Source organism: Balaenoptera acutorostrata, chromosome 1 (assembly GCF_949987535.1).
Source record: "Balaenoptera acutorostrata chromosome 1, mBalAcu1.1, whole genome shotgun sequence".
NCBI lineage: Eukaryota > Metazoa > Chordata > Mammalia > Artiodactyla > Balaenopteridae > Balaenoptera > Balaenoptera acutorostrata.
In genome coordinates, this window is record NC_080064.1 from 61157881 (window position 1) to 61174526 (window position 16646).

Here is a 16646-nt window from a genome sequence, read left to right on the forward strand (position 1 = left end):
GTCATTGTACTTTTTTTAAACAGTAAGGAAATAATTCTTCAAATGTTAGGACTCCTAGCATCACTAAGAATCCTTAAATCTTTTACCACAGACACAGGTGAGGCTTAGTTCTCTCAAAATTTAAAGCTGTTGAATTTCTCAGCAAATCATTTTCTTCCAGTCTTGTTTACACATTTTACTGCAGTGTTTGTTTTCTTAATCTTGATTAAATTCACTTAAGAGGTTCACATTATGTATAAATATTAACTCAAAATGGATAAAAGACTTAAAAGCCAAAACTAAAATCCTATTAGAAGAAAATATGTAAGTTAACTTTCATGACCTTGTGTTTGGCAGTGATTCCTTAGATATGACAAAAAGCATAAGCAACAAAAGAGAAATAGATAAGTTGGGGATAATGAAAACTAAAAACTTTTTATATTTCAAAGAACACTCAGAAGGTAAAGACAACTGTCAGAGTGCTAGAAAAATAATGTTTCCAATAATGGACTTGTATCTAGAATATATAAAAAACTGTTAACAGCTCAATCTTAGAAAGAATGTAAACTTGTGCAGCTGCATTGGAAAACAGGTTGGCAATTCCTAAAGAAATTAAACAGAGAGTTTTTTGACACAGCAGTTTTGCTCCCAGTGATATGCCCAAGAGAAACAAAAACATGTCTGCACAAAAACTTGTACATGGATATTCTTGGCAACATTATTCAAAACCAAAAAGTCAACCCAAATATCCACTAACATGTGTAAACAAAGTTGTACATTCCATACAATAGATTATTATTCAGCAGTAAAAAGGAACCAAAGTACTGATACATGCTACAATATGCATGAGCCTTGAAAACATGCCAGATGAAAGAAGCTAGACACAAAAGACCACATATTGTATGATTTCATTCATATGAAATGTCCAGAATGGATAAATCTATAACGACAAAGTAGATTAGTGGTTGGAGTGTGATAGCTAAAGGATATGGGGTTTCTTTTCAAGGTGCTGAGTATTTTCTTTAAAAAGATATATATAAATATATAAAAAAAGAAAGTTAAACTAGATATAAGTGCTCAAGGAAATACCAGAGTAGGTCTGAGGTGGCAAAGGGGCATAAAAGATGGGATGTGCAATATGTATTTTCTTACCTTAAAAACTGGAGGCATATTGTTTGCCTGTTTATTTAATGGATTTATTCATAAGTGCCTTATCCTATTTAATTATTGAATCATTCTTAAATTATGGCATATTCTGTACATTTTTATTGAATATCTATGGCATATTCTATATGTTTTTATTGTTTGCCACTGTACTACAGTCTATCATAGGGAACAGAAATACAATATAAAAAACATCTTTTCCATCTAAGGAATTTGGAATATTAGTTACACAAAGCAGTACAAGAAAGTGTAAGGTATAGAACCCTGACAAACTTAAATATTCGATGAAGGGAAAGTTCTGTGTAATGCTTCCAGGACAGGGGTCACAGATGACTTGTAAGGTGGTTTTTGTTATTTAAAGCTTAATTTGGAAGCTGAAATGAAGACAACTGAAAGTATAGGGCTTTATTTAGTTTTTTGATTATTTTGTTTGTGCCTAAATCATATAATGGTCATCTTCCAAGTCCTATAACTTCTTTTAATTTAATTAATTTTAAAAAATTTTGTATACAATTTTTTTTTTAATTTTTTATTTATTTTATTTATTTATTTATGGCTGTGTTGGGTCTTTCATTTCTGTGCGAGGGCTTTCTCCAGTTGCGGCAAGTGGGGGCCACTCTTCATCGCGGTGCGTGGGCCTCTCACTATCGCGGCCTCTCTTGTTGCGGACCACAGGCTCCAGATGCGCAGGCTCAGTAATTGTGGCTCACGGGCCTAGTTGCTCCGCGGCATGTGGGATCTTCCCAGACCAGGGCTCGAACCCGTGTCCCCTGCATTGGCAGGCAGACTCTCAACCACTGCGCCACCAGGGAAGCCCTGTATACAATTTTTAAAGGTCACTATCCCCTTACAGTTATTACAAAATATTGACTATATTCCCCATCTTGTACAGTACATACTTGAGCCTGTCTTACACCCAGTAGTTTGCTGTCATTAGGTGGGATTTGTTTTTTTGTGTTTTTTTTTTTAAGTTTAGTTGCTGTACAGTATAGCGATTCACAATTTTTAAACATTATGCTCCATTTATAGTTATAAAACATTGGCTATATTCCCTGTGTTGTACAGTGTATCCCTATAGCTTATTTTATACCTAATAGTTTGTGCCTCTTAATCCTCTACCCATATATTGCCCCCTGCCTTCCCTCTTCCCACTGGTAACCTCTAGTTTGTTCTCTATATCTGTGAGTCTGCTTCTTTTTTGTTATATTCACTAGTTGTATTTGTTAGATCCATGTATAAGTTATGTCATACAGTGTTTGTCTTTCTCTGTCTGACTTTTTTCTTTTTTTTTTTAGCATCTTTATTGGAGTATAATTGCTTTACAGTGGTGTGTTAGTTTCTGCTTTATAACAAAGTGAATCAGTTATACATATATCCCCATATCTCTTCCCTCTTGCATCTCCCTCCCTCCCACCCTCCCTATCCCACCCCTCTAGATGGTCACAAAGCACCATGCTGATCTCCCTGTGCTATGCGGCTGCTGCCCACTAGCTATCTATTTTACGTTTGGTAGTGTATATATGTCCATGCCACTCTCTCACTTTGTCCCAGCTTACCCTTCCCCCTCCCCATATCCTCAAGTCCATTCTCTAGTAGGTCTGCATCTTTATTCCCATCTTGCCCCTAGGTTCTTCATGACCATTTCTTTTTTTTTTTTTTCTTTTTTTTTGGTTCCATATATATGTGTTAGCATACGGTATTTGTTTTTCTCTTTCTGACTTACTTCACTCTGTATGACAGTCTCTAGGTCCATCCACCTCACTACAAATAACTCAGTTTCGTTCCTTTTTATGGCTGAGTAATATTCCATTGTATATATGTGCCACATCTTCTTTATCCATTCATCTGTTGATGGACACTTAGGTTGCTTCCATGTCCTGGCTATTGTTAATAGAGCTGCAATGAACATTGTGGTACATGACTCTTTTTGAATTACGGTTTTCTCTGGGTATATGCCCAGTAGTGGGATTGCTGGGTCGTATGGTAGTTCTATTTTTAGTTTTTTAAGGAACCTCCATACTGTTCTCCATAGTGGCTGTATCAATTTACATTCCCACCAACAGTGCAAGAGGGTTCCCTTTTCTCCACACCCTCTCCAGCATTTATTGTTCGTGGATTTTTTGATGATGGCCTTTCTGACCGGTGTGAGATGATATCTCATTGTAGTTTTGATTTGCATTTCTCTAATGATTAATGATGTTGAGCATTCTGTCATGTGTTTGTTGGCAATCTGTATATCTTCTTTGGAGAAATGTCTATTTAGATCTTCTGCCCATTTTTGGATTGGGTTGTTAGGTTTTTTTGATATTGAGCTGCATGAGTTGCTTGTATGTTTTGGAGATTAATCCTTTGTCTGTGTGACTTATTTCACTTAGCTTAAATGCCCTCCATGTCCATCCATGTTGCTGCAAATGGCAAAATTTCATTCTTTTTTATAGCTTACTAATATTCTGCTGTATAGATACAGCACATTTTCTTTATCCATTCTTCTGTTGATGAACACTTAACATAGCTTCCATATCTTGGCAATTGTTAAAAAATGCTGCTGTGAACGTTGGGGTGCATGTATCTTTTCGAAATTGTGTGGGGTTTGGTTTGTTTGTGGGTTTGTTTTTTTCTTTTGTTTTTGTTTTTTTTTGGACATGTACCAAGGAGTGGAATTTGGGTCATATGGTAGTTCCATTTTTAGTTTTTTGAGAAACCTCCATATTGTTTTCCACAGTGGCTGCACCAGTTTACATTTCCACCAACAGTGTAGGAGGGTTCCCTTTTCTCCACACGCTCTCCAGCATTTATTATTTTTAGACCTTTTTATGATGGCCATTCTGACCAGTGTGAGGTGACAGATAGCTCAGTTGTAGTTTTGATTTGCATTTCTCCATTGACTAGTGATGCTGAGTATCCTTTCATGTGTTTGTTGGCCATCTGTGTGTATTCTTTGGAGAAATGTCTGTTTAGGTCTTCTGCCCATTTTTTTGATTGGGTTGTTTTTTTGATATTGAGCTGTTTGTATATTTTGGAGATTAATCCCTTGTCAGTCTCATTGTTTGGAAGTATTTTCTCCTATTCTGTAGGTTGTCTTTTTGTTTTGTTTATGGTTTCCTTTGCTATGCAAAAGCTTTTAAGTTTAATTAGGTCCCATTAGTTCATTTTTGCTTTTATTTCCTTTACTTTAGGAGATGGATCCCAAAAAATATTGCTGTGATTTATGTCAAAGCGTGTTCTACTTTTCCTGTAGTTTTATAGTATCTGGTCTTATATTTAGGTCTTTAACCCATTTCAAGTTTATTTTTGGATAGGGTGTTAGAGAATCTTCTAATGTCCCTCTTTTGCATGTAGCTGTCCAGTTTTCCCAGCACCACTTACTGAAGAGACTGTCTTTACTCCATTGTATATCTTGCCTCCTTTGTCATAGATTAATTGACCATAAGTGTGTGGGTTTATTTCTGGACTCTCTATTCTGTTCCATTGATCTGTGTGTCTGTTTTTGTGCCAGTACCATACAGTTTTGATTACTGTAGCTTGGTAGTACAGTCCGAAGACATGGAGTATGATTCCTCCAGCTCTGTTTTTCTTTATCAAGATTGTTTTGGCTATTTGGGGTCTTTTGTGTTTCCATACAAATTTTAAAATTATTTGTTCTAGTTCTGCGAAAATGCCATTGGTATTTTGATAAAGATTGCATTGAATCTGTAGATTGCCTTGGGTAATATGGTCATTTTAATAATATTGATTCTTCCAGTCCAAGAACAGGGCAGAACTTTCCATCTGTTTGTGTTGTAGAAGCAGAATTTTTTTTAAGTCAAAATTTAAAGAGAGAGGAGAGGTACATCTTAAAAAGCTAATTGGTCAAAGCAGGGCGTGAATTGGGCATGGTTTGCTAGACAACAGGAAGTCAGTTTGATCTGTGTTACCACTAACTCTAGTTCTCTAAATTTTACCTAATGATTTAGAAGTAATTTTGAATTTTATTAGCAACTGCCTTCCATAACACAGCATATTATCCTATACACGTTTTGGCCACTGAATGAATCTAAAACTGATTCCATAGATAATAATTTACTTCAGACTGTTTTTCCTTGAGTTAGAACTTTTGTTAATCAGTTTTTCCCCAAGTTTAACATTTCTAATGTTTTGATGACATAATGTCTTTAAGATGTATTGCTAGAAATTAGGGTTTTCTTGAGGGCATTAAAGGAAAGGCACATAGTTTGCAAAAAAGAATTGCAGTTTTTTAGTATTCATTTGCTTCTTAGGCTCAAAACAGTATTTGAAAATGGGTCTTTCGTTGTCAGAATTCTGTTTCTAGTGGAGCTCCATCATAGACACATCTGCTATGATGTGTCTGCAGTTTTTGGATAATACTGTATTTTAAAGTCTAGTTTGCACATTTGTGGTTCTAGAGAGAGACGACGACGAAGAAGCAGAAGTGGCACAAGGTCTCCTAAAAAGCCTAGGTCTCCCAAAAGAAAATTGTCTCGCTCACCATCCCCTAGGAGGTAAGAATATTAATCTTTTATTAAATCTGTCCTGTTTTTCAGGAACTGTCCTAGAGTTTTTCTTCCTTTTCAGGAATTAAAATGCTTAAGAATGTGCTGATATATTCTCTTCATGACTTGAGACTGTGTTATAATAAACACTGTTTAGGATTGGGCATTTTAGACCTGTAATCAAGTTATAGTCTTCTCCCCTATATTACTGATATACAGCTTGTGTCGAGTGACTTGAAATTGGATCTTTGCTGTCCTCTTTATGGCAAGTGAACGTGGGTCAAGTTTGCCATCTAAAACAAGTTTAAACTTATTCCTATTTAATTAATGGTGAAAGTTCTTGAGCAGTTCGTTTCAAGCATCTTGTCAGCATTTTACTGTCATCCTAGACATAAAAAGGAGAAGAAGAAAGATAAAGACAAAGAAAGAAGCAGAGATGAAAGAGAACGATCCACAAGCAAGAAGAAGAAAAGTAAAGATAAGGAAAAGGAACGGGAAAGAAAATCAGAGAGTGATAAAGATGTAAAAGTATGTTTACAAACTAATTTATTTTGGTGTTTTGGGTGTTGCTGGTACTTTAAAGCAGTGATTTTCCTGTGAAGACGTTTACTGTTGTTATTCTCCTTGGCAAAGCAGGTTACACGGGACTACGATGAAGAGGAACAGGGGTATGACAGCGAGAAAGAGAAGAAAGAGGAGAAGAAACCGACAGAGCCAGCTTCTCCTAAAGCAAAAGAATGTTCTGTGGAAAAGGGAACTGGTGATTCACTAAGAGAATCCAAAGTGAATGGCGATGATCATCATGAAGAAGACATGGATATGAGTGACTGAATATTGCCTCTGTGGGAATCCACCTGTATACATGCATCAGTGTCATTCCTCTGTGTGATTTCTTAATGCTGTATTTGTTCATCTCAAATCTAGATGTATACAGCTCTGAGTCATAAATGGTTATAAAGCTCTTGATGTTGATATTAGTTATTTACATCCAAAAGCTTTTACAAAAATGATACATGGGTAACCAGTTCTTGACAGGTTGAAATCTGATTGAGTAAACAAGCAGTTTTACTATTCTGGTGCTGCTTCATAACAAAAATGAAAAGCTGCATGCATCTACAGCAGGCATGGATTGTTTATGTTGTATGATCTCCTTTATTAAGTTCACTTATAGTATTTCTAGAATTTGATTCATTGCCGTAATAGAGCCATGTAGGGAATGCACTGATTGCATGTTAATTGTGGCAGGAATATCCTAAATGTCATTCAAATCCTCCAACATGATGGATCTACTTATGGTCTTGTTTGTTGACATGACAAATTAACATTCTTATAGTTACATCTGGAAATGAGCATTTGAAATAGATAATCCTTTGAGCCTTGTGGCTAAATTTTTGTGGCTTTTGTTTAACTTTGAAAGGTTATATATGCACTAACCTTTTTTGATGGCTATAATTAGGCTTTAAGTACAGAAACAAGATTTCAAATGAAACTGTCTTTGGCAGTAAGTAAATAGCATATTTTGAAGTAGAGTTGTATACTTTTTCATAAGGTGTTTGGGAATTTTTTTTCCTAAAATAATTTATTGAACATCTACATCAGTGAAAGTTATCTGCCTATCCTGAAGTCCATCTGTAAAAGAAAGTTATCTCTTGTCCTGATTTTCAGTTGTCCACTCTTTTATTAATTTGTTTTAATCTCATTGTTGGAAAAGGGGGATAGTGCATTTTAAATTGACCTTCATATGCTTTTAAAAATAAGACAAATCTACTTGATAATGTACTTTTTATTTGATCTCGAGTTGTATAAAACCAATAAATTTTGTGTTACTGTTACTGCAGTAGTAATCTTATGCACACAGTGATTCCATGTTAAATGCAAAGTAGTTAGGCAACTGTTTTCTTACAGGAGTTTCCAAGCTTCACTTTTGTGCAGTAAAAACAAAAGTAGGCTACAGTCTGTGCCATGTTGATGTACAGTTTCTGAAATTGTTTTACAAGACTTTGATAATAAAACCCTTAAACTTATGTTTATGTTCCTGTAAAACCGTATTTGTATTTATTTACGTTGTTGAATGTATGGCATTTACCTCATTCATTTTACATATCAAGTTCTTTTTCCTTTCAGTCCACATATTTTAATATAGTAGTAAGATGGAATCCATCACTGTAGTGATTAGTTGCCATTAGAATTGTCAAAATTAGTTTAATTTCTATCTAAAACAGTCTTTTTCTAAGTGTAATTTTCTTTCTTATATTTTGGGTGTAGGACTTGGGTTGAGTAAAGCAATGAACTTTAGGATAAACAAATGATCCCACCTATATCTAGTAAATTTATATTTTTGGTGAATATAAACATACTTTTCTGGAATAGTATAGAAACTCAATGGTATGTATCTACTGTACAATACTAAATAGTATATTTATTCATTTATGAAATGAGTAGTGTTTGAGTGGCTGGGATTAAGGGGAAAATGAGACTTGGAATTGTAGCTTTTATCCAAATTGGAGTATAATTTTTTTTTTTTAACTTTTAAAATTGAAATGCCGTATAGATAAGCCAGCATTGTTTTTACAGTTTGTAGTAACTTTTTAAAGATTTTATGGAAGGGAATTTTGTCTGTAGTGAGTAAGATGTTCTAGTAATGGTCCTAAAAATCACTGCATTTTTAAACACGAAGTTGAACTCAAATGACATTCTTTAAACTTACAAAAAATTTTAGTAGAAAAACATTTAAAGATTGAACTATATGATATTGTCGGTTTTGTAAGTCAAAAACAAGTAAAATATTGGCAGTTTCACTTGGTTAAGCCTAATACTACTAAAATTTTATTCCCTCACTTGTAGTCTTTGAATATATAGTATGCTAATTTCTCAAAAGGGATTAAGAAATTTTGGGCTTTAAAATAGTACCACTAACTTAAGATGCTGTCGTGAAGGGAGTCTATACTTAGGTTGTTTTTCAGTGAACATTTATGCACAAAGGTAGGGTTGCACGGGACACAAGCCTTTAACACATAACCAGTCGAAATTAAGTGAACACTGCCTCCACACTGAATTTTGTTCTGTACTTGGTAGTGAAAATGATTAAAAAATAAAAGTGGTTTTGTTAGAAAAATGTTTGTGCTATTTATTTGCTTAAATTCTTCATGAGTGAATGAGGTAGTAGCTATTTAAGAGCCTAGTCATGAATTTCAGCTTCATTTACAGCTGGGTAGACCTGTGGGAGACCTGTATTTCCTACCTTCATTTTCCTATCTGTAAAATGGAAGTGATATCTACCTTGTAAAGTAGTTGGTAGAAAAAAATGTAGCCCTGTGTGCCTGGGTCAGTAAATGGTACCTGCTATTTAATTATGGAGCTTTTCAAAACTGTATGAAAATTTAGTTTGGGGTAACGTTTTAGCAAAAGCACTAAAATTGCATGCAGATATGGCTATGTTTCCCTTTACAGTTTTGTGAATATAGGTTTTGGATAATAAGCTCCCTGGTAGTGATTCTATGTGGAAGGTAGAAGAATATTACTTAGGGAAGAAAGACAAAATGGGCTTCTACTAGAACAGTGAAAACTAATTTTACATTCACCTTGGAGTTGCATCTTAAAACTGATGTTCTGCTCTCAGTGTCATATAGCCTGTACAAGCCTACTTTTCCTCTGGCAAAACAATACCACTTTCTTCACTTGGGCACCAGATTAAGTGGTCTATGCTGTTTGAAGATTGATAAGACATCTTTTAAACTGGAATTGAGATTTCTGTTCCTTTTGTCTCAAATCTAGCTGGTGCATTTCACTCCTGTCCTATCTAAAATATTTTCTCTAATCAAGCACATGTAGTTGTGTTTAAATATGGAAACTCTACTGATACTTTTAAAGAGCATCAGAATATGTTACTAAGGGTTTATTAATAGAGGTAGTTTTTAAATGAGACTAATTCTGGAGTTGTTGATTTTGAGTCTGTTTTACTTATTTTCCCATTTTCATTTTATAATATCAAAGTATATGTAAAATTCATTTAGACATTCTTTAGCAAAATGTGTGAACCATGCTAATTCTTTGCTAGTGGGAATATTCTTAAGAATATACTTAAAGGTTATAGTAGGCGTTAAATATCAAGTCTCGGAAGACAAGCATCCTGTAGGTTAGCATCATGTAATTTTGTTCTTACCAATCAGTCAGCATTCAATCCAGGGAGCCGAACGACCCAAAAAGATTTGTTGATGGAGATTTGACCTTAATTGTGGGAGCTGGTTTAGTAGTCTCAAAGTTGTCTATGCTGTGCATCTGATGCTGGAGACTAAAGCCCACAGGCAGTCAAGAAAAGAAGGATAGTTGAGAGGGGTAAGAAGTTGGAACCGTAAGCTGGAACCCACAAGAATGGGCTGAAACTGCAGGACCAAGCAGATGAGCCACAACATGTATGAACTACATAATTTCTGCTTCACTTCTTCAAAATTCCTAACACTACCTATATTCATTACTTAAAACATCCCCGCCAGTCACTGTCAGCCTTCTTCAGTGACCAAGAATTCTGTGGGAGGTACAAGTGCGTCTTATTTTTGTGTTTTTATATTACACAAAGTTTCTGCGTTAGGCTAATTAATCATTTTCACCTGCAAAACACGAGCAAATTCAGGAATGAGTGCCAAATACCTTTCTTTAAAACCCTTAGGAAATTTGCTTCAGTTTTTTTAGGTGCTGTGGCAAAAGGAAAATTCTAATTCCATGTACCATATGTGCCATTATGGCCGGAAGTACTATTCCTAAAATGAGCTCTAACAGTTTTTTTTAAAGTTCATCACTAGGTAGTACTACAAGGATGATCACATGATCTAAAAAGTGTGCTATTGAGATGACATTTTTAGATGGCATTCTAAGATACTATTGGCCCAGATTTCTGATATAAAATGCTTTACGAAAGCAGTTTTTGCTAATTCATAATATACAAATGATGGGCTTTTACCGAATTTAGTTTTAATGTCTTTACAAGTGATTTAATACCTCCTGTCCATTTATCTAAGTTTCACTGTCAGTTGTCTTTGAAAGTTCCCAAGTATAGCAACTTTGGTAAGGATACATTTTGTTAATTTTGGAAAACACAGTTAAGATACCTTTTGCTGGAGTTAAGCACAGGCATAGTGTGTCCATACTAAGTAATTTGCTCAATTTCAGAGGCTAGCATACTACAAGTAGGACTTTGAATTCACCTCGTTTTTTACAACTTTTTCTCAAACATATTGTGACAAAAGTTAACAGCAAAAGGAACTCAGGATTTTCTTAATTCAGTATTTTCTTTAGTCCTTTTGTGGCCTCGAAACAAGCTCTTTGTCTGCTTTAGGCTTAGTGAAAACTAGGGAGAAATTTCACTTAAGCACTCATTATTCACCACCCTTCCCCAAGATGTGAATGATAAGCTGTGCATGAATAACAAACACTATGAAAACATATTTTTATTAGTGTGAGTGGGGCTCAATACCAGTTCTAAGCAGGAGAAAAACTGAATAGTTTCTCAGCTTCTGTTGGCTATCAGCTTCTCTGAAATGTGTTCATGTCTAGACAATTGTATGTAGCTGTACTCACAATAATAAGAGCATCAGCTTTATGCCTCCCTTTTTATGAAGCTTGATAATTTTCTGTACATGAATGTCTAGACAGGCAAACTGTCTCTAGGGAATTTTCTTAAAGATAAGAATCCCATATTCTTTTGAAAGCATACTGGTGGCAGGATATACTGAACATTTCTAAACGGCCATTTAAGGTAACCATTTTATAGCCCCCCAATTTTAAACAATTTTTTCAGTCACAAATGGAAGGCAAAGAGAATTTTATGAACCTACATTACAAAATCTAGATTACCATGTAAGAGTATCAAAATATATAGCGTTTTTATCTACTTACTTGAAACACGGCATATAGCTTCATTCATTAGCTGTATTAAAAGGCACATTTTGAAAAGTCTAATACTGTGAAAAGTTTATTTGCATTAAATAACTCCTATTTTTACCATCATAAGAGATACTGACATTTGCTTGTTCTTTGTGATCAGATAAAAGACATTTTGGAATGGATAATCTCTACTATTCTTTATGAAAGAAAAAGTTAAAAACAAAATTCAAGTGCAAAAGTTTTCAGTAGTCTTCCTACCTCCAGTGTACCCCAGCAAAACAGTCATAGCTTTTAGGAAATTGATAAATCCCAAGCTGCAATTTACCATGTTTTTTCCCCACTGAATTACAAAAAGAGTCTGCAGTATATTCCTGAAAGTATACCATATTCCCACAAAGTAAGGGAGCCTAAAAGCAACAGTGATCATTGCCTTTCAGTATCTCAAACCTCATATAATCATTGACAGGATAATAGAATCTCTAAGTCCAACAAACATTCCCAAAATAATAGGGATCAACTTCTATTTAATAAAACTAGTCTTGGTTTACCCACCCTTTCCACAAAATTCAACAGACCCACGTAAGGTAGAAACTGGTCTTTGAATTTTTAACTATGATTATTTTTCTTCATTATAAAATGTATTTAATAAAATGTCAACATATGCAATGTAGTATGTACCAGCATGGAAGATGCAGCTTTAAAGATGTTTATTACAAAATTTTTCTTATAGTTGATGCTTCGGATTTTTAAGTCATCTCTTCAATAAAGGTCTCTAAACATTCAAATTATTTAAAATCCTGAAAAAAGTTACTGGTCACTCTAAAAAACTTGACAGATGCATTCTGACACATTTTTCAAGATACATTTAAAAAACATTTCTTTAGCTAAGCTCTTTAATACAACATAACATTTTATGACTGTTATACATTATTCTCCCTAATTTATTGTCATTCTTGGACCTTCAAACCATCTTGGAATAAGTATGAAAAATTTTATGTGCAAAAATGAATAATGCATGATTTTAACACTTTGGAGATAATTAAAATCAATAAATATTTTCTTGTGACTTACTTAAAAAAATAAACAGTAGGAATTGTCAATCTTGTGTATGTTTCTGGAATTTAACTTGTAACAAATATATTCTATTAGCATATAAAATGTTTTTACCTTATTTTGAAAGCATTAAATATGTAGGGATGCCCAAAATATGTGGATTGTTTTTAAAACTGACACAAATGCATCCATATTCCACTAAAAACAAAATAATCAGAATGATGTGCACTTATTAGGAAGCAAGTTTAAAAATTTGGAATTTTTTTAAAGTGCTCAGATTTGGAAGAAGAATATCTTTAAGCATGCTTATCATGAACACAAAAAGGACTTTTCAACTCAAGTTTAGAAAAAAAAAAAAGTTTCTATGAAAGGAAGATTATTAACAAACATTTTCCATTGAAGAAAGAATTCAGGTAAAAACAAATAGCACCACAATGAATTGCACTAAGGTGCTAAAGGAGGTACCTTATTCCCTGCAGAGAGAATGCTCCTTCTGAAGTGTATTGCAACATATAAATGCAATTGTTTAATGGTTACCATTTGGTTCATTCAGCTACAGAAAACTGCATTCCTTCTAGTTCATTATATTGAACAAACATTCAAATTACTGTACTATACATAATGTTACATACTTTACATTTTATGAAAACAAAGCTTGAAGGAATATTTATAAAGGTCACCTTGAATATAAGATGACAAGTTTAAAAGGGCTTCATATCTCTTAAGACATTTAATTGATGTTAATGGTCCAGGAGTGTTTTAGGTATAGATATAGATATATTTATATGCATATATATTTCAACAAGAAGTGTAAAAATTTTTAAAAACAAATCACAGCACTCATAGCTGTTTTACATAAGAAGGACTTGGGGTCATTAAGGTGTCAAACTATTACACTTATAATATGTATATTTTTAAAAAGACTGAAAATGGCACACAGGAAACTTGCTGGAATTCTTATTAGAGGCCCATTTCATTATGTCATATCACTGATGTGTCGATCCAACATAATTCCCTTTTCTTCGATGAAAACATTTGTCCCTTCTATCTGAATTCACTTCTGGGGTCTCTGCATTCTCTAGCTTTCCTTGGTTGAATGGCATCATTTTCTGTGTCAGTTAAAGATCAGGAAAACGGCTTGGGTCTTCCTTGTAGTCTTCAGGTATGGTAAAGATAGAGCCATCAAATTCATCATATCGAAACTCCTGAAAAGTCACAGTGGCTGTGATCGTAGGAAACACGGGTATATCTAGAGAGGACAATCAATGATAACACTGTAAAATGAAATGGTAACCTATTTATAGACGATGAAATACTATTAGAGATATCTATACTCCTTAAAATGTAAAAAAGTGTTATTCAAGGACCAGACAAATCCTAATACACGTCTAATATTGAGTATGTGTGTTTGCAGGAAGAGTTTGGCTACTTGTGAGGAGAGAAAGACACCAAGGCATCAAGAATTACATCAAAAACTCAAGGCCCCACTGCTTCCCAGTCTTAGCACTATGATGGCAGATTCCACTAGACTATTTTTTCTTGGGGCAAAGGGATGGTTACATTTGTACTTTTTGCATTCTGATATCTTTTCTTCAGATTGCAGTGTATATACTCTGAATCTGACCTGATTTTTTTTTTCATTTAATACAAATGAAATACATTCATCCTTTTTTGTTTTAAAACACTATAAAACAATCCATCACTTAAATATATGGGATAAAAATAATCTCATCAGAATTGGAGTAATATCATACCACCACAGCCTAATATTCTTCTAAATAAAATACATTTCTAGCTGAAATTATGAGTGAAATCTGACATCAAAAATGGCCAAATACTTTAATCACTCTGCAGTTTTATTCCTAATACGATTTATTGGAAAGAACACAAATTATAAAACCTGGATTCTGATTCCTACACATCATTTAATTTATGAGACTCAAGGATTTCGTCTACAAAATAAACTCTAAAGGTTCCTTAAAACTCTGAAATGATTCTGTGAAAGCTAAGTTGAATGTCTGCCTAGAATAAAGGCATACCATAAACTAAGGCTGACTGTTACAAGCCTAGTATTCTATTGCAGAAAGTAATATTCTCATTTAAAAAAAAAAAAAAACTTAAATCAACATAAGGATTACAGAGTTTCCAGTTATTTCTGGTGGAAAAGATCATTCATTTGTGCTTATTAAGTAAAGGTGCTGTTCTAATTCAGAGGTCAGCGAACTAAGGCCTGTTGCCTGGCCTTTTTTTGTAAGGCCTGTGGGCTAAGAAAAAATTTTACATAATTTAGTAGTTTTTTAAAAAAACACAAAGAATAATGTTTCCTGCAGATAAAATTACATGAAATTCAAACTTCACTGTCCATAGTAAAGTTTTATTGGAACATGTGGTTTACTTATTGTCTATGGCTGTTTTCATTCTCCAACAAGAGTTGAATAGTTGTGACAGAAACCATATGGCCTGTAAAGTCTAAAATATTTACTATCTTTCAGAAAGAGTTTGATGACCTTGATGACCCTTGTTCTAGGCATTGGATATACACCAGGAAACAGTAGAAAACAAATCATGCATTTATGGAGATTACATTCTGGTTGGGAGATACAAACCACAAATAGGTAAAAAATAATTGTGACTAAGTATGTAGGCAAAAATAAAGCACGTAGGGGGATAGGGAGTTTCAGTGTTGAGGGTAAGAGCTCTTGATTAGGGTTCAAAGGAAAACCTCAATAAAGTGACCTTTCAGCAAACACCTGAGATAAGAACCAACTACACAGTTGCCTAGAGGAAGAAAATTCCAGGTAGAGGGAATAAGTAAAAAAGCCCTAAAATGAAAGTGTATGGTTTATTCTGGGAACAGCTAGGAGATCAGTGTGGCTACAGCCAAATGAGTACAGGAAAGATCACCAGAAGATGAGGTTTGAGAAGAAATAGGCAGCCAGATCAAGCGGGGTTTAGGTCAAGAAAAAGTCTTTGGCTTTTACTCTGGATGAGATGGAAAGCCAGTGGATGGTTGTGAGCATAGTAGTAACATGTTCTGGCTTAAGTTTAGGCAGATGTAATGAGAATATAATGTAGGGTGACAAAAGTAATAGGAGGGATGTGCTCCAGAAGGAGCAGTCAGAGAGGCAGGAAGAAGATCAAGAGAGAGAACTCTATCAAAGAAGTGCGAGGAAATCTGAAGAGAAACTACCAGCTTTCACTGGGACAAGGACTCCACCGAAAGAATGAAATCTTGGAGAGATTAAGTCAGATAACAGAAAAGTGTCCAGTAGACTTAACGATGTGAACATCAATAATAAACACAGAGTGGAAGAGATGAAGAGAATCTGCACCGAGCAGCTGGGTTGTTTCTAGCTTGAGGCTATTACAAACTTATTTTTGTATACAGGTTTTTGTGTGAACATATCTTTATTTTTTGGCGATAAATGCCTAGGAATGCAACTGACTCATCACATGGAAGTTGGGTGGTTAGTTGTTTGTTTGTTTTTTAAGAAACGGCTAAAACGTTTTCCAGGGTGGCTGTACCATGTTACATAACCACCAGCAATGTATGAGCAATCCCGTTTTTCCACATCTGCACAAACACTTGGAGTTGTCACCATGTTTTATTTTAGCCATTCTTTTAGGTGCATGTAATGATATCTCACTGTGGTTTTAATTTGCACTTCCCTAATGGCTAATGATTCTCAACACTGTTTTTGTGCTTATTTTCCATTTATATATCCTCTCTGGTGAAATGTCTTTTTGTGTCTTTTGCTCTTTTCTAACTGGCTTGTTTATTTTGTTACTGATGAGTTTTAAGCATTCTTGTGTTTTTCTACTCTTAACTGGGTCTTTCACAGAGCAAAGAGTTTTTTTACTTTTGAAGAAGTCTAATTCATTGATTTTTTTTCTCTTACGGGTCATGCTGTGGTGTGAAGTCTAAGAACTCTTTGCTTAAACCTAGATCCCTAAGAATTTCTTCTACGTTTATTTCCTGTTTTATTGTTTTATTTTACGTTTAAATTTAAGTCCATGATTCATTTTCAGTTAATTTTTGTATAAGCTGTAGGATTAAGGTGGAGTTTCATTTTTTTTGCC

The 16646-nt window shown here is 34.4% G+C and overlaps 2 protein-coding genes across 11 annotated transcripts in view; one reads left to right on the top strand and one right to left on the bottom strand.

Moving 5' to 3' along the window:
• SRSF11 (serine and arginine rich splicing factor 11) overlaps positions 1-7657 on the top strand; it is a 46477-nt gene extending 38820 nt beyond the window's left edge. For 6 of the 10 annotated variants that reach the window (XM_028166713.2, XM_028166715.2, XM_057552568.1 and 3 more), the window contains 3 exons: positions 5526-5642; positions 6023-6161; positions 6267-7657. In XM_028166713.2, the coding sequence (XP_028022514.2) occupies positions 5526-5642; positions 6023-6161; positions 6267-6464 (454 nt within the window). In that variant the 3' untranslated portion in view covers positions 6465-7657. The remainder of the gene's footprint in view (positions 1-5525; positions 5643-6022; positions 6162-6266) is intronic. The other 4 variants (XM_007182916.2, XM_057552540.1, XM_028166714.2 and 1 more) reach the window with 3 other exon arrangements.
• Positions 7658-11588: 3931 nt separating this feature from the next.
• ANKRD13C (ankyrin repeat domain 13C) overlaps positions 11589-16646 on the bottom strand; it is an 82794-nt gene continuing 77736 nt past the window's right edge. The window contains exon 13 of the mRNA XM_007182917.2: positions 11589-13815. Coding sequence (XP_007182979.1) covers positions 13685-13815 — 131 coding nt within the window. The 3' untranslated portion in view covers positions 11589-13684. The remainder of the gene's footprint in view (positions 13816-16646) is intronic.